This window comes from Canis lupus, chromosome 1 (genome assembly GCF_048164855.1).
Source record: "Canis lupus baileyi chromosome 1, mCanLup2.hap1, whole genome shotgun sequence".
NCBI classification, from domain to species: Eukaryota; Metazoa; Chordata; class Mammalia; order Carnivora; family Canidae; genus Canis; species Canis lupus.
The window spans coordinates 83,389,233-83,407,423 of record NC_132838.1 but is presented as its reverse complement, the minus strand read 5'-3'; the positions used below and the strand labels follow the sequence as shown (position 1 = coordinate 83,407,423).

The window sequence follows — 18,191 nt, the reverse complement described above, 5'->3', positions numbered from 1 at the left end:
CTTTCTTAAGAAGGAACTGTGATTCCAGGACTCCAAGGGTGGGATGAGCCCAAGACCACAGAGCAAGTGCTGATACTCAGTACTTTCATTGAAAATCCTGGTTACCAGTCCGGTGCCCACTGCACTTTGGGGTCAGTTTCTGCCCCTTGGGCCTCTGGGTCCCCTCTACTACTGTGGTAGCCACTGCCTAGAAATGTGTCCATGATTTCTCTGAGCTCTTCTCTCCAATCTCATTCCTTCCATTGGCTTCTCCTTTCGAAGTGTGGTTGAGAGTGCCATAATTATCTCTCCATATGCCATTCTCTGTCAGCTCCAAATTTGTGTTTCCTGACACCTTGGTTCTCTCTCTAAAATATTTCTTCTTTTATCAAGAGCCTGCAATGACCCCCTGTTATCTGCAAATGCAGTGCTGATTCCCATCGGGGCTCAGCAGAAAATTCCCTGGATCCCACTCACACCCATGTGTTCTAACCTCCCCTGGGACCTTTTTTCTGGTGACAACTGTTTCCACCCAGCAACACTGATATCACTGCATACCACTTAAACTACCATCGTTTTTACCTCCACCCCCCTCTCTTCCTTCCTGATTGCTTTCATTCCAAACTTTTGGCTGTCTTGAATGTTCCTAAATTATATTTCATGTTGGTATTGAAAAAAAAGTTGCTCTTAAAATTGGTGATTTTCTATCCGCTTACAAGTTTCCCGTCCTATCCCTAAAAATGCAAGCAGCTCGAAATCACAGTGAAGTCTACTTTGCTTCCCTTTGTGGGACTCTTATTGACTCGAAAGGAGGAAAATCATGGGTTGGGGTAGGAAGCTTTGCCCTGTGTTTTTGGGAGGCGTCCCACAGAGAATCCTGAGTTCTATAAGTGGGAAGACCACATTGCTTCAGATTTTTGTCTTCTCTATTCCAGTTCATGGTTGTTAAAGGAGTGACCTCAGCAAGCCCACCCCATCACCCTGTGCCCCAAGCTGGCAGAGAACTGTGAGGCACAAAGGACTTGCCATCCTGACGTGTCTGCTGCCTCAGTGGACATAGGCCCTGGGGAATGTTGTCCTGGACTCACTCAGAAGGGACCTGACTTTTTACTTAAGGCCAGGTTTCAGAGACAGGGATATGATGCCTTCTTGAAATCTGATCTCTCTCTCTCTCTCTCTCTCTTCTCTCTCTCTTTTTTCTCTGTGTCTCTATCTCCTCTGGCATGGGAAGGCTTGGTTTCTGGGTGGTTTCTCAACACCACGGGTGTCACTGTGTGTTTGCCTCTGTGTCTCCTCTGCTCTTCCTCACCTACGGTTCTAGCGTCTCATGAAACCGTTTAGACAGAGATCACCACATTCTCTCCAATGTTCCCTTCTCATTTGCTCAGTCTCACTTATTTCATGACCCTGACTCTCAAGTTAATTCTCCTGAAGAGACTCCATTTTATCTTTGCAAATAAAATACCTCCAAGCCACTTCCTTGGCACCTCAGGAACTCCCCCAGGCTCACAGTCACCCACATTTCTGACCCACAGCAATCTTCCTGCACACGAACCCCCCAGTGTCCCCTCACACTTGAATGTTTTCCTCACTGTCTTCTCATTGCCCATTTTGTTTCAAACATTCAGCCCCAGAAACTTCACAAATTAATTTTCTACAATGACATATTGAAACAATTTCTGCTAAATTAGATGATTTTTCCCCAAGGTTAAAAAGGGAGAGAGAAGTAACTGCAAATTCATTCCGTTCTCATTTGAACAAAACATTTGAGTGGCTGCTCTTCCCCTGCCTCCAAGCACACTCAGACATTCACAGCATAGAATTTGAGAGCTAAAAAAGAAATTTCCATTCAGTCTCCTCTTTGATAGGGTAGAAACTAGGGTCTGAAGGCTGCAATGAGGGAGCCCAGGTTTTATAAGGAACAGAACTGTGGGGACCTCTCTCCCAGCAGAGGAGTCTTTCCAGTCATACACAGTGTGGTGTTCCTGGGGTGTTCCTGCCTACCACCACCTAGGAACATATTTGATGAAAGGCAGACAGCTTTAACCTAATTGTGATTGCATTCTTTGCCTCTTTTATTGTCCTCCCCCCCCCCCCCCTTAAAAGAGACGTGGTTCTCCAGAACCTATCTGTGTGATTAGCAGTACTGGTGCTTTGCAGTTGTCCTGACGTTGGAGCTGGTGACATGTAGAGATAAAGCACATTGGGTGGGGTCGGGGATGGGACGTGAGGGATGGGGAAGCAGATGGCCTGGGTTCCAATCATGGTTTTAGGGGCTGGTTTATTTCATGCCTTTGACCAAGGTACTTAGCCTATGTTAGGCTTCTGTTTCCTTCCAAGTAAAACTAATCACTCATACTAGATACACACCATTCATGCTCTAGTGACCAGTATAGGGAAAGGGGAGCTGCAGGGCCACCTTAATACAGGAAGCAGGAGTTTACCTACCACCTTCATATGTCCCATGTATTTTGTTTAATTTCTCCAAACATCAGACTCTGTGTACTACGGATTATTTTCAGAAACAAGAGCCTTTGTGAGAGCTAGAAAACAAAGATTGCATTTATTTTCACTAAAACTGAAATCGGGAATTACCCTAAAGCGTCAGAAAATACAAAACATTCTAAATGAGTTCTGTCTACTGTGATATAAATTGCAGTGAGGAAGTAAGCCAGTAATTTCTTTTTGGAAATTTGGAACATCAAGAGACAGAAATGTAGAAATTTGGAAATTTTTTCACAATCACTTTTAAAAACAGATCCAGCTATGGCCTCAGAGATGCTTTTGCCTCAGTTTGAAGCCTTGACAAATACAGTAAAACTTTGTTCATTATTTTGGTTGGGACAGAGGGTCATTGGGTATCAGTAAAAAGTCTGAATTACAGACTCTTTTATAGTAGATACACCATCTGAAACCAGACAGCTATTGCCTGATATAAGTACCACCATACCTAATATGATAAATTTCTAACACTGATTTTTAATTGGCTTGTCAGTTATTTGTGAATTATCTTCAAAAAAAATCTTTGACTTACAAGGAATTTACACACTCCAGAAATGAAGTAAGGACTAGAGAGAGAATCCCTGGAAAATAAATCACTTTGCTTCTAGAGAGTCCAAGAATACTTCACCGGGAAGGTGGTCATTGAGGACCTCTTCAAAGGAATTGGGTGAGGGTTCAGTTCTAGGTATGAGGGAAAATATGTTGGCAAGAATGGTCTGGGTTCTTGCTTGGTCTGTGGAGAGTATTTCTTCACCTTAAGGAGAAAAATACAACAGTGATTATTACTGAACCAGGCATCCTGACACCACTGAACCATGAATGTATTATTTAATCTAATTACTCTCTTGCAGAAATGTGTTTAAGAATGCATGAGCCTTCAGGTTAATGGCTAATTACTAAACGCCTGTCTCCTCCTCTTGCTCTCTCCTCTGTGGCCATAGGATGCTCTAGCGAGTTGTGACGTTAATGGGAATGACCTGGACCCAATGCCTCGTTATGATGCAAGCAACGAGAACAAGTAAGGCCCAGTGAGGGTGGCTGGTGTGTGGCTGCCAAGGACTTGTGTTTTACTCTTGCTGAGGGAAGCATTTTCTTAGAACACCTTGGTAACAAAGGATCCATAAATTTGCTCCAAGATGAACAAGTATCTTTACACTGAAAGGAATAAAAAGGGTTGGTCTACATGGTAATAAAAAGCAGTGGTCTACATGGTAAGAATGGTCGCAGAGAGAACCCTGGGGAATAATGATTCAGCATTTTCATATCTTGAGGGCACAGCTGGGGGGCAATGGGAATATTGACACATTTTTGGGATGGAGGGCTAATGGGAAAGGCAAAACAAAGTGTACCCCCAAAGAGTTACTTTATTCTGTTAAATTCAACAGATTTCATTGACTCCTGTGCTTGAGGTCTGCCAGGGACTTTCTTACATGCTGCTGCTTTTTTTCTATTCTGTAATGATTGTGTTTTCTACTAATGTACATGAAATACCTGTAGGGTTCACCATGTACAGAACCCATTACCTTTCTTATCTTCACATTCAAGAGCCATAGAAACCCATTTAACCACTTTTCCACTCTAGTTAGTACAGTAGTTTTCATGAGAGTGGATGAAAATGCACACCCATTTGATACCATGGAATATCTTAACATTCTTCACAAAGGAAATGGGAATGGCTTTTTGTTTTTGTTTTTGTTTTTTTTCTGCTTAAATTATCCAGATTCTTTAAAGGATTAGTAGATACTTCTAATATTAGTAGATACTTCTAATCTCTAGATCACATTAGCTTTTTCCCTTTTACTGCAAAGCTCTTCCAGGATAATGCTGTGATTTAAATACTATCATTTCGATTTTTACTTACATGTTTTAGTTTGGAATTTCAGAAGTAGCAAAGAGAGGTGCTTTGCCCATTTATTACGTGCTATTTTCAGCCTGTGTTTTTCTTCAGGGAAAAATTTCTTAGTATTATTTGATTAAGTCAGTAAGTTTAGATAAAGCCATCTGACCTAGATAATTGTGACTGCACATGGGTTTTTCTTCTTTTTTTTTCCCCCTCCTTTCACCATCTACAAAGAAGCCTCAAAAAAGTTACTGTGGAAAGCATGCTGTTTGCTAATAATTCAGTTAATATTACAGATTGGATTCAATGGTGAAAGCATTAATATATAAATTGACTTAGATGGAATTTTTCAGAAACTTTTAAACAAAAAAAGAAAACTGGTTAGTTTCTTTCAGTCCTGGCCATTGCTGTCCAGATTATACTGTTTAAAGTTATAGTGAATTTCACACCAAGGGTTATAACGCGAAACAGTGTGAGCTCATTTATTTCACGTAATTTAAAAACTAAGCCTGAAACATTGATGAAGAATCTTGAAGCTTCAATATCAAAAAGTCACCACCAGTAAATGTCAACATATAGTTGACACATAGTCCATTCTGCTCTAATGTGACACCCACCTTCCTGAAAACACTTGCGCTCTGCAAAATCTCAAGCCGCCAAGTAATAAAACAATGAGATTTGAGATCAGCACTCAAAAGCTTCGTCGCAAAATAGTAGGGACCTATTCAAAAACAATGGCTCAGTTCTGTCCATGTGAAGTGGTGATGAAATGTGTACAATTACAATAAATGCACCACTTTATCTTGAAAAACACCTAAGTTTGCTTGTGGAAGTGTGTGCACATTACATCGGCTCCTGCTCACAGGCCTGCCACTCTGTGTGCGAGAGAAAAAGGGGGAAAATAAAATATAAAGATGAAAATTTAGGAAAGGAACAAAGACTAGGGAGGAAAATGAATCCGTTGAGAGGAGAGGGAAAAAATGAAAGTGGAGGACAGTCTGTGCCGCCCCCACAAGCCCCAGAATGGCCTAAAGAAGCGTGGCAACTGAACAGTGACTGAAGTGGAAGGTGAGGCAGTCGAAATCAGAGAGTAGCAAGAGCAGGTGTGCACAGGTATGGCTAGGAGTGGACTGTGGTGCTCCCCAGGTATGCAACTGTGTGCATGTTGTATATTCCCGTGGAGCAGGGTGCGTTTTCTACACTCAGAGTTTCTAGGACAAAATTGTGCATCACACATGTAAATTCCACATCGTGCTTACCTTGTTCTTTAACACATCAATGGTGTCAGAAGAAATTTGTGTTTTCGAGGTGAGCGTATAGGAGATGCTATGTGTACGACGTTATATCCATCGGTTTGATGTATTCCATCAACATTTGTAGAAAGCAAAGAGGATCAGGAGAGCTGTAGGAAAGACCAGATCATGTTAACACCCAAAGTATTTTTTGTACAGGATGTCAAGGGACAAGAGAGGCTACAGGTGGAAACCAGAAACGTATTGTACCCTGTAGGCAGTACAGTCTGAATTTACATGTGAGTTTTTACATCAAGACTCTCGGGGGGCGATGGTGACTGTTTCCCAGGCCTGTCTGATGTGTGACTACCATCACTAAGCACAGAGGCTGCGGTTAACATAGACAGTATTGGCTTTGATGGCTTCTTACAGGCTGCCTTTTAAAAACCATGTCCTTTGCAAGGATTCCTTTCAAACGTGGCTCTCCCCAAGACCTATCTCAAGAAGTATCGCCATGGGCCTGCTCACGCTGGCATGTTCTAGTATGTCCTGTTTGAACCCATTCTAAGTACTGACCACGGTTCATTGAGTGCAGTGTGGGTTTGGTTATTGGAGCATGCACAGGCATTGTTCGAGATTTGTGCTTGTGTTTGTAGTCTTGACTGTGAAATATGGTGTTTCCAGAGGTACAACACCAGCATTCCCTACTTCTGCTTTATGGCATCAGATGTCCCTTTACCCCCTCTCAGGAGCGCTCCCTGATTTTTTACTTGCCAAACACAAGCATGTATTCAGGCATTTGAGGTTAAGATATCCTCTTTGCTCATTAGACCATAATTATAGATGTGATTGATGGATCTGTCTTTAAGCTAGATAATTCTGTTTGAATGGAAATGACTTGGCATCAGGAAATTAGCAGTGAGTTTGTAGTTCAGAAGAGTTGACAGCTTTCATTCTCCTTAATTAACTTTATCATCTTTGGGTCTGAGTACTCTGAGCTTTAGTCCTTTTGTTTTGTTTTAATCTCTAAAATTATAATAATAATACTTCTAAAGGTTACCAGTAAAATGCCTAAAACCCCAAACATACAACTGAGTCTCTATTAGGTGCTGGATAATCATAATTATAGCTGTTGTTGTAATTATGTGTTCTGTTCCTCTAGCTGGTTCCTGATAAATAATTAATAATCATAATCATCTCAAAATATATGTGCATATGAACATTTCAAATTGAATGTACGAACGACTTGGAGGTCTTTATTTCTAAGATGAGAGGTTTCGGTAGGTTTTTTGCTGCTTTAGGTGGTGAGAGCTGAGACTCATTCAGTCTACAGAAAATCTGCTTTTCTTCAGTTCCTTTTACCTACCTCCTTCACCGGAATATGAGTCTTTGAATTTGATGTAAGATAGTGAAGAGGAGGCATTTCTAATTATTGTCAGAATGGAGCCGTTCTGACAGAGGCTATGCAAATACTTCCTCTTTGTGTGATCTGACCAGTAGGCTTCAAGAGTATATCTGGAATTATGTCATGCTTAGCTACATCTGTTCATTCATTCCACAGGACCCTACTTTGTGAATGGCTCTGTGCTAAATGCTTGGGGGATACAAGGATGAAATAATTCAGGCTGAGAATTAATGGATTTAATTGGTAGATGACTTAAGAAGCTTTAATGCCTGATGGATTTTAGTACTACGAGAGAAATCACCCTTAAAACTCCACGCCAATCATCTCTTCTAGGCTGACATGATTATGTTTCTAGTACTAAATCTTTAGGGTGATGGAAGTCACCTCGAAAGTACAGAAGTTATAAAAATTCCTTTTTTTTTTTTTGTCACTTTTTCACATCTCCCGTAACAGGGGCTAAAGAAATAGCCTTAGTAGAGGAGACCATAAAAGCTGTCCTTCCATTCAGCTTTGCCTCCATTCATAGTAGTTTGTGGAATAAAGGTGACTGCATTGTTCTAGGCTTAAAATAGAAAATGCCTCCCTACATATGAAAGAGTCTCCTGGCATTTCTCACCACTACTCCTATTTCTGAAAAAATGAATTATTGATATCTGAGTTAAAACTTCCCTTCCTCAGGTTGCTTCTGGTTAAATGTTCCCTCCATTTAAAAGTCACAGCAACATAGTTAGTAGAGGTGAGAGTATACATTATATCTTGGATGGGGGATCTGTGGGTCCAGAATCTGATTCCTTTTCCAAATGAACCAATCCATAGGTTAAAGACTCCTTTTTCAAAAGGAATTAATTTTGTCAGTTTTCTTTCTTATCTCTATTTTTTTGAAAGATTTGATGGAAGCCCTTTTTTTTTGTTTTTTTTTTTTTTTCTGGTTCTTTAGTCTCCTTGCACATGTCACTTTTGGTTTTAAGAATGTCGCCATGTTGTAGAAACCAAAGTCCCTACGGCCTTCTCTTTCTCATTCCTGCAGACGAGGACTGTTTTCAGGAGATAGTGTTCAAAAGCAAAGCCAATGAGTATAACCAGTGTTTTCTCACTTACAGAAAATACTGTAACTCAATTCTAAAGAAAAAAAAAAAGAAAACATACCTTTAGGTCTATAATGTTACCTTTAGATCTATAATCGGTAAAAGCCTTATTATATTTATTTAAATTTTTAAATTCAGGTATAATTAACATACAGTGTTATATTTGTTTCAGGTGTATGCTATAACGATTCAACAATTCTATACATTTCTTAGCGGTCACCAATAGAAGTGTTCTCTTAATTCCCTTTATCTATTTCACCCATCCTTCCACTCACCTTCCCTTTGGCAACCACTGGTTCTCTATATTTAAGAGTCTGTTTTTTTTGTTTTTTTTTTTGTCTCCTTTTTTCTTTGTTCTTTTGTTTCTTAAATTCCACATGAGTGAAATCATATGTATTTTTCTTCCTCTGATTTACTTCACTTAGCATAAGATCCTCGAGGTCCATCTAAGTTTTTGCAAATAGTAAGATTCCATTCCTTTTTATGGCTGAATTATCTTCCTGTGTGTGTGTGTGTGTGTGTGTGTGTGTGTATCGTGTCTTCTTCATCCATCTGTCAGTGGATACTTGAGCTGCTTCCACATCTTTTGTAAATAACTCTTCGATAAATACAGAGGTACACCTATCTTTTCAAATTTGTTTTCATTTTCTTTGGGTAAATACCCAGTAGTGTGATTATTGGATTACATGATAATCCAATAGTAATTACATTACTATTTTTAATTTTTTGAGAAACCTCCATAATAGACTCTATGGTGGTTGCACCAGTTTGCATTCCCACTATTAGTGCACAAGGATTCCTGTTTCTCCACATCCTTGTCAACACTTGTTATTTCTTGTCTTTTTGATATTGCCATCCTGACAGGTATAAAGTGGTCTTTCATTGTAGCTTTAATTTGTATTTTCCCAATGATTTGTGATGGTGAGCATCTTTTCTTTTCTTTTTTTTCTTTTTTTTTTTTTTGGTGAGCATCTTTTCATGTGTCTTTTGGACATATGTATTTCTTTTCAAAGCAATCTACAGATTTAATGCAATCCCTATCAAAATACCAAATTTATTTTCATAGAACTAAAACAATCCTAAAATTTGGGGTGAACTACCAAAAAAACCCCACCAAAAAAACAAAAAACAAGGGAGGGAGGGAGGGAGGGAGGGAAAGAAGAAAAAGAAAGAAAGGAAAGAAAGAAAGCCTCACATAGCCAAAGCAGTCTTGGAAAAGAAGAAAGCTGGAAGTATCACAATCCCAGATTTCAAGATACTCTACAAAGCCGTAGTAATCAAAACAGCATGTTATTGGCACAAAAATAGATACATAGGTCAGTGAAAGAGAATAGAGAGCCCAGAAATAAACCCTTGCTTTTATGATCCATTAGCCTATGACAGAGACAAGAATATACAGTGGGAAAAAGAGAGTCTCTTCAACAAATGGTGTTGGGAAAACTGGACAGCTACATGCAAAAGAATGAAACTGGACCACTTTCTTACACCATACAGAAAAATAAACTCAAAGTGGACCCACATGTAAGTCGTGAAGCCAAAAAATTCCTAGACAAAAACATAGACAGTAATTTCTTTGATATCAGCCATAGTGACATTTTTCCAGGTAGGTGTCCTAAGGCAGGGGAAACAAAAGCAAAATTTAACTACTGGGTCTATCTCCAAATCAAAAGTTTTTGCACAGCAAAGGAAACTATCAGCAAAACAAAAAGGCAGTCTATTTAATGGAAGAAGATATTTGCAGGTGATATATCTAATAAAGGGTAAATATCCAAAGAATATAAACAATGGATATACAGCTCTACACCAAAAAATAAATAAAACAAACAAATAAAAACAACTAATGAAGTTTTAAAAAAAGGCAGAGGACCTGAATAAATATCTTTCCATGGAAGCCTTATTTCTTTTTTTAATAATAAATTTGTTTTTTATTGGTGTTCAATTTGCCAGCATACAGAATAACACCCAGTGCTTGTCCCATCAAGTGCCCCCCTCAGTGCCCGTCACCCATTCACCCCCACCCCCCGCCCTCCTCCCCTTCCACCACCCCTGGTTTGTTTCCCAGAGTTAGGAGTCTTCATGTTCTGTCTCCCTTTCTGTTATTTCCTACCCATTTCTTCTCCCTTCCCTTCTATTCCCTTTCACTATTATTTATATTCCCCAAATGAATGAGACCATATAATGTTTGTCCTTCTCCGATTGACTTATATCACTCAGCATAATACCCTCCAGTACCCAGGATGTAGCCAAGGGAGTTCAGATAAAATTATCTTATAGCTAAACAGGTCAGCAAAACATCTACCAAAGAAAAGCAGAGCCAAGAATCAGTGACTGATATATTTTTCCAAATATCTCCAACATTTTTCCTTCAGTCTTTTTGCAAAATAACACTAGGATATACTACCCAGTACTTACTCAATCAGTGGTTATCAAATGAATTTCTGTGACATTAACTACAATTGTACATGCTAGAGGCTTAATGCATCTGGAACAAATAGTTGTGAAAGATATCTGACACTTTTCACATTTAGGCATACATCCTATGTCAGGGAAAAAACATACAACAAATATTTTAGAAAACCTGTTTCTTTCCTGTGGGGTCATGATGCAATACATTGAGATAAGTAACATTTTTGACCATCTTCTAGATTCTGGAAAGTGGCCCAGGTCTGGGGCCTCACACAAAGCTGGGATACAGCAGGAAAATGCCTCTCTCTCTGCCCAGAAGCCAATGTGTGGGAAGGCCAATGGTAGGCTCAAGCAGGAGACCACTGGGATACCAAAGAGTAAAGAAGGAGTATTTATTCTCTGCCCCCTCCTTACTGGACCACTGGGGAGTAGCTGTGTACCTGAAGATCCTACTTCCTGTCAGATGCCCTAAGGCTGACCTCCTCCTGAGGGCTATCCTTTGTGGGCATCAGTAAACCACTTTTCCCCCAAGGTTCCTTAGATCTAGCGATTTTCCAGTGTTTGTGATTTAGAACACCATGCTATTCCCTATTGGTTTCCCCAAATCCTGCCCCCATATTTATTTAAGTCTCTTGAATAAATTCTTCTCATGTTACCCAGTATAAAAAAGTCCAGTGTTTCTGTTCCACCCTGAGTAACACAGGGTGTGTTCGTTTTTAGCCTGGTATCTTTGGTAGACTAAAAGAAAACATGTTTAGACATTTCCAAGAAAGAAAATAACTAGATTCATAGGAGTTGTGTAAATGGCTGTTTATTTTTGAATGGGGACCAGTAAATACAAAAAATAGTTATCTAATCTAGAATTCCTTTATACCGGTCACTTGGAGTGGAAGTATTAGTTTCTATAAAACAATGCACTAATCATTCTAGAGATTAGAATCATGATAATGCAGTCTTCAGACCCCTTCTTCTTTGTTGATTTTGGTGTGTTCTCTTCCAGGATTTGGGGATATGGTCTCTTATGGCTCTCAGTAACAGTTTCAGTAAAGGGTCTGATTGATGCTATAGGTTAAAATGAGGTCTGGGTATAATTTATGCAAACCGAGTGCACTATTGACATGAATAATTGATTGTTGCTTCAATTTAAATTTCTTACTTAAAAAAACAAACTCACAAATTCCTGAGGCCTCTAAAGCAGATGAAAATTGCAGTAAGGGAAAGAGAAGTATCCTTTTTAAATAATGGATTAAGTACTTGAGCAGGGTTTCCAGACAGGTATATTTATTTTTCTTTCTATTTTTCTATTTTCCTCTTTTCCTCTAACCTCCACCTTGGATCTATTTTCTCTTGTTTCTTTATACTCTGAAATACATAAAATTTGGAGCATGAAGATCTTGGAGAAGTCAGTGTGAGCAGTGCATTACATGTATTATTACAGAGCTGTAGAGAAGGCATCCAAGGACATTCAAGTGTGTTCAGCCAACAGACACTCATGTTAGATGCTGAAAAAGAAGGAAAACTCAGGAGAAAAGAGAACTAGGTTTTGTTTATCTCACTCCCTGTACAGATACTAGAAGAATAGGCTGAAAACATAATCAATCTGCAAACTGGCTAATTGTTCATTTTAATATTAACAAGCTAATATTTAAATATTGGTTGTCTTAATGCTCAGATCAAATGCCTTCTAAGTTAAGAAACTAAAGTTAGAATTTCTGTTTTTTACTAGCTGAACAGGATGTCATATATTTATGTTTTAGCAATTCAGTCAATTACAGTAGAAGCCTGTTCCAGTGGACTTAAGTATATGTGTTTATTATCAATGGTAGGTGTGCATTTCGATTACAATCCTCAGTAAAAGATGGAAGGGCAGAAAATAGGTCTTTTAGGTCAGAATATATTTGATTAATTCTCATAAAATAGGTCACCAAAGAAGGGAAGGTGAAACAGTGGGGAAAAAAATAAAGTTCTGCTTTTGGGTGCGATCTGTGTACCAGTCCCAGCCTTGTTCCTGGTATTTGTGGCCTTTCAACAAGCATGCTTATCAGAGCTTCCCTTGTCGTGTCAGTATCTCAATGTCCCTGGCTGGCTTAACCAAAGAATCTGGAAGTCTGTGGGGTTGCTGCTTGACTAGATTTGAATGTAGGGTAAGCAACTGTTAATAAAATTAGTACATCTGGTTGCTTTCTCATTACTGCTCACAGCAACCCACATCCAGAGCGAATGACTGGATAAAAGGTGGAGTAAAATGCCTAATGTCACCGAGTGACAGTCAGAATTTGAGCTCATTTATTCCTGCAGCATCTATTTACCTGCATAGCTAAATTAATCTGTGGTCAAGTAGATGAGAAATTAATTCCTTTCCTGTGTTGAGCGCATGCTTCAGTAACTTTACTACCTTGGGAAAACTGTAATCACCTGAGTGCTGCACTGCTGTGTTTGGTAAATACTCAGTAGCTTGGCCATACCGAGTGCAGGCACTCAGAGCCCTGTTTCTACAGAGAGGGGATTGGGCCACAAAGGTTGCCAATACCTTGTGTGCTTGTGACTTTGAACAAGTAGCAGAGATCATTTATTACAGAAAGTGATTATATAGTTCTCTGACTTCACAATGGTATTCTGTGGAGATAAATGAAAGCCACCCAAATAAATCTGGAGGCTATTTATTCAGAGCTTGCTATAGCTAGGGACTCAGCCACCAGCGCTTGAAGAGACCCAAGGGCAGACACAGGACTGGAAAAGCTTTATCATTAAAAAGAAGGGAGAGGAAGGAAGGAGAAAGGAAGAAATTTTGAAAAGGAAGGCTTCAGGCATGTTCTGATCAGTGGTTGGCATGGGGAAGACACAGCTAGGGTCTCTGTTCTCAAATGAATCTAGTGTAAATTAATAGCTTTATAAGAAAATTGAATGAAGACCAGATGGTTATAATGTAAATAAATGTTTTGAGAAACTATGTTAAATTGTCAAAGGTATGGATGTTATTAGTAAGGTGGTAATAATTAAGAAATAAGGTAAAGTTTAGTCTAATTCTCAAGAGGTGGGAGTTAATTTTCACATTGCTCTATATGGAGATACGGACTCTTTGAGGTTGGAATCTTATAACTCAGACCTTTTCCTGATGTCTTTGTATTTAAATGACAACCCCAGAGGGTTCTCTGCAAGATTGGGCTCTGCAAGATTCTCAGTGGGAGGGAAAGAATGAGCCCAAGGACTTGAGAAGCTTCTCCTACCTTAAGAAGGGTGTGGGGTCTTGAGGAAGGAGGTGTCCTACTTTGGGGAATTGTGGTGAATTATTTTGCACCTAATATAGCTTGAAGAAATTGAGAAGAACAGTTGACTACTGGAGATTTTCCAGCAAATTCCCCTGAATCCCTACTTTCTCTGCAGCGTGTTCTCATCACAAGCTGCCATCTCATGAATTTTAAAAAAGACTGACCTTTGTTAGGAGAGTTTACCTCTTCCTATTTTTAGATATCCCCACGCCATCTGCATATAATTTACATATGCTAGTAAATGCATTTGAATTTGCATGCATTGCAGATAGAATACCTTGTGGTGACACCCTGGGCTGAGATTAGCTGACTGCTAAAGATTTTGTCTGACCTTTTTGCTCTTGGTTGGTTTTCCTCCTTCTGAGGTTCATCCTCACAGGGTCATACCCCCTTCCACCTCCATCCCAATTACCAAATATTGACTCATCCCCTGCCCCCCGACCCCCACAGCACTACTTGTATCAGATTGTTATGGATCGCTTTCTTTTTTCACCATCCTGATACCTTGGTCTTCCGCTGGGTACCAGGATGATGTCACCATGCAGAGGAGGCTCACATCTGCTTCCAGCAATGGGCCCAGTCTGGGTGCCAGTTTACACAGTTTGTACTAGGTGATCTGACTAGAATTTAAATTGTTCAGCAGTCTTAACTGCAACCCTTTTTGTTAATTTTATGGAACATCAAACTCTTTTGTGTAATATATTTATTTTTCTTCCTAACAGAACCAGAAGTTCCTTTAATGCTTTTCAAAATGGCAAATATATGTGACAAAACACTGGATTATTTTTTTCTATTTCTTGCCCATCCCTCTCATGCCATCTGAGAAGGAGCTGGGGTTTGAATTGAGAAGATTAAAGAATTAGAGACCTTGACTTTGTTGAAATTGATTTTGAATGGAGACAAATGGGGTCCTCAAGTGAGGGAGCATCTCAGGACTAGCTCTACTAAAAACCATGCATTTGCCTGGTCATCCATGCTTTGAAGCATACCATTCTTGGGGGCAGTAGAGGCCTCTGTTGTGACTGTAGTATTTCCCAATGCAGGGATGCCACAGCGACTGTGGATCAACTCTTCTGTGGGTTGAATTTGTATCAAATTGTGTGGCCTCTGTGGGGAGTAATATTAGCAGCATTATCATGGTGGAACCATGTTCCACAGCATGGAAGTATGGAACAAAAGACATTTGTAGGAATGTTGATTCAAATTTCTTGAAATCTCTGTAGCCCAAATGCAGTATGAGAAGGTATCAGGTAAGCCATTTGCAAATTATGTGGCTGTTCATTCTTTCATTTTTATGGTCATGCATACTGTTTTACATCAGTTGATTCCATTTATCATCATCCAGTGTCCTCATTGTGTTTCTGTGAGCTTCTGCAAGAATCCTCATTGTAAAACTCATTTCAGTTATAGGGGATATAAACTCATGTTTTATCCATCCTTGTTGGAAAAAAATACTCATACGTTCTCTCTGTTATGTTTTATCTTTGTCTTTGGTTAGGGAGAAATTTCTTCCTATGCTGAGAAAGTAAACTTTGTGAGGGATGATACTCCTGTATTACATTCACCTGTTTTTCTTATAAGATTTATGGGTTTCTGAAATCTATGTGAATTTCACTTAGATTTCCAAGATCTATATTTGAAGTGAAATAGGAAAATGTGTATGGGGAGGGAGGTCCAAGTAACTGCTTGCTAGATAAGTTGTTTAATAAAATTGAATAATCCTTTATACACTGAGGATATTTTGAGCAATAGCCTCTAGAGCTGTGCCTAATGCAGACACATGGACAAGCACTACATGTGGTTCATTTGGGAAAAGTTGTTACTTTTTTTTCTTAAAAGATTTGATTTTTGTTTATTCATGAGAGACACAGAGAGAGGCAGAGACATAGGCAGAGGGAGAAGCAGGCTCCATGCAGGGAGCCCCATGTGGGACTGGATTCCAGGACTCCAGGATCACACCCCAAGCCAAAGGCAGATGCTCAACCACTAAGCCACCCAGGCATCCCAAAGGTTGTTGTTATCATAATAATTTTTAAATTATTGTAAAATAAGCTGTATATTTGGCTTCCTATGAGTAGTTCTGTAGCTTTGGAAGCTTTGTATATGATGTGGTGGAGGAGCAGAGAACAACTTTGTCTCCCCAGAAATCCTGACTGGTTTTGCCTTGGGCTAGAAATTCAGCAGAGTCTAAATCAAGTTCAGGGGGGTCACTATATGTTTTCTATAAGAGAATGAGAAAACAGCAGATTTTCTGGTTCCCTTGACTAGCAGTAATCCTTCCAAGTCATCTCAGACCTCATCTTCTCAAACCCAGAGGAACCACCTTCTAAAAATAATTATTTATATAGATCTTTAGTTCACAAAGCATGTCTACACATATTCTCATTTGAATTGTACAGTTTCATGTCAGAGAGGTAGTACATAATTGTTTTGGTGTCCCAGTATCTGAATTCTTTATGTATAGGGAATTTTCTGCCCCGGTGAAGAGCAAAGACTATTTTTCAGTATGGTGGCTGAAAGTGGCAAATATTATTAACTTGCTCAGCCTCCCTTGCTCTAGTCTAGGGCCCAGGCCAAGGGATCCAGATTCTAAATCAGGAGCAGTTGTGCAGGCTAGTGACCTCAGGGCCAGGAAAACTCAATCACTTGCCCAGGTTCTCCTTCCTGTCTCACTCTTTCTCTCTCTTAACTTCTCTCTCTCTCTCTCTCTCATTCTCATTCTGTCAGCAGAGCAGCTGTGTTTTTCTTCAGTCTTAGTCTCCATGTTGGTTATTTTGTGCTTCTAATGATTCTGAGCTTCCCAATATCCTTTTAATAAACTACTTTTCTGCTTCACTCAGCAGTTATGGTAAAGAAGCTGGAATTACGTCTTATTACTGTTGCCCCCTCTTTTCAGAGGAAGAAAGTAAAATTCGAGGCAGATTCACATAACTGATGAAAGTGAGTCTGGCCTCCAAACTCATGCTCTTTGTATCATGTATTATACTCTTAGTTTGGAGCATGGTACTAGATATTCTTTTTTTGAATTTAATATTCATAAACAATAGGTACTTTTAAATTCATGTAAATATAGTTAGTTGATGAGAGTTTAGGGCTTATTTTGTGTCCTGTAGTTTCATTTAGAAAAGACTTTGAATACGTACCCGGAGAATAGCATTTTTGCTTTGGCTATTAAAAATCAAACTATGGATATAGTTACATTGTGGAGACATTGAACATTGATCTGTCACTTAACTGATAAGGTACAGCAGTTAAACCAGTAGGAAGGATGTGAACTGGAAACCATTGGCTTTTCAAAAGTATTTTATGGAACCCTCAAGTTTGTTGATGGATCTCTCAGACTGCCCAGATGACACTCAGGCAACTATATGGAATGAGTAAAGCCCTCTCTTCCTCAACTTTTTAAAATCTACACTAAAATTTATTTTGGATGGCCCAATTTCTCCCAAGATTATGTTTGAAGTAAAAAGTTCTGTTTATACAAAACAAGCCATAGTGTAACCAGTGCTACAGGCCAGAGGAGTGGGTTTAGAGAGGTTGTTCCAAGGGGTTGTGTTTGGAATTAGGCACAAATTGTAGGGAAGGCTTACAGATGTGGTAGCATTTGACCTGGATCTTGGAAAAGGACTGATTGAAGGCAGTAATCATTACTGAGAGTCTGTAATGGACGAATGTGTCTCTGTATTAATGAGCTCCTTATAAGCTTTGGGATGGAAGGCATCTTCTTGTTTGGCCATTTTGGTTTTTTTCTTTTTTGTTAAAAGGAAAATCCACAAATTTATTTTCCCTAGAGCCTCTCTCTTATCTAAAACTCAAATCTGATCATGTTTGTCTTCTACCTTCAAACGCTTTATGACCAGGTCCTTACGTGTGTGCGAAGAATTTATAATAGATCCATTATCTCTTAGCCTCACCACCTAACTCATATTGCATCACGCCCTAATTTTAACTAATCTTTTTACAGCTATCTGGAAGTAGCATGCTTCTTTTGTACTGGAGACTGGCAAATAGTAAGCACTCTTTAAGTGGTTATGTTGTTATCATTCTACCATGCTTATCAGTTGTTATATATAAGATGTCATCTCGATGTGCACTGTGGTTATTGCTAATGTAACCCAGTTGGAGGCTGAGTATCAGTGCATCCCTGCTCTGTGGCAGTATCACTGCCCCCTTTTCACTTGAGCAAACAGGGCAGCAGAAAAGGCCATGAAATGTAAAACACAGATTTTATGGATGAAGAATCTAAAATCAGTGTCAGATATAAAGTTTTAAATGAATTTGAATACGTTCGTATTCTAATATTCCAAATTATTGCATAAAGTTGCTCTGCCACTTTTGGTTTCTATTTGTTTTAAATACTATAAATAACTGATTGTTTCAGTAACAGGGAAAGAAAAAAAAAAAAAAAAAAAAGCTTGTCTTTATTCCGAGTGCTTGTTGCAAGTATTTTCTGTGGCTAAAATTAAGCTTCTA

At 39.2% G+C, this 18,191-nt stretch overlaps 1 protein-coding gene across 4 annotated transcripts in view; it reads left to right on the top strand.

Moving 5' to 3' along the window:
• The window catches only part of PCSK5 (proprotein convertase subtilisin/kexin type 5), a 457,779-nt gene that overhangs the window by 124,921 nt on the left and 314,667 nt on the right, over window positions 1–18,191 (top strand). For all 4 annotated transcript variants that reach the window (XM_072837738.1, XM_072837739.1, XM_072837740.1 and 1 more), the window contains exon 5: window positions 3,423–3,499. In XM_072837738.1, coding sequence (XP_072693839.1) covers window positions 3,423–3,499 — 77 coding nt within the window. The remainder of the gene's footprint in view (window positions 1–3,422; window positions 3,500–18,191) is intronic.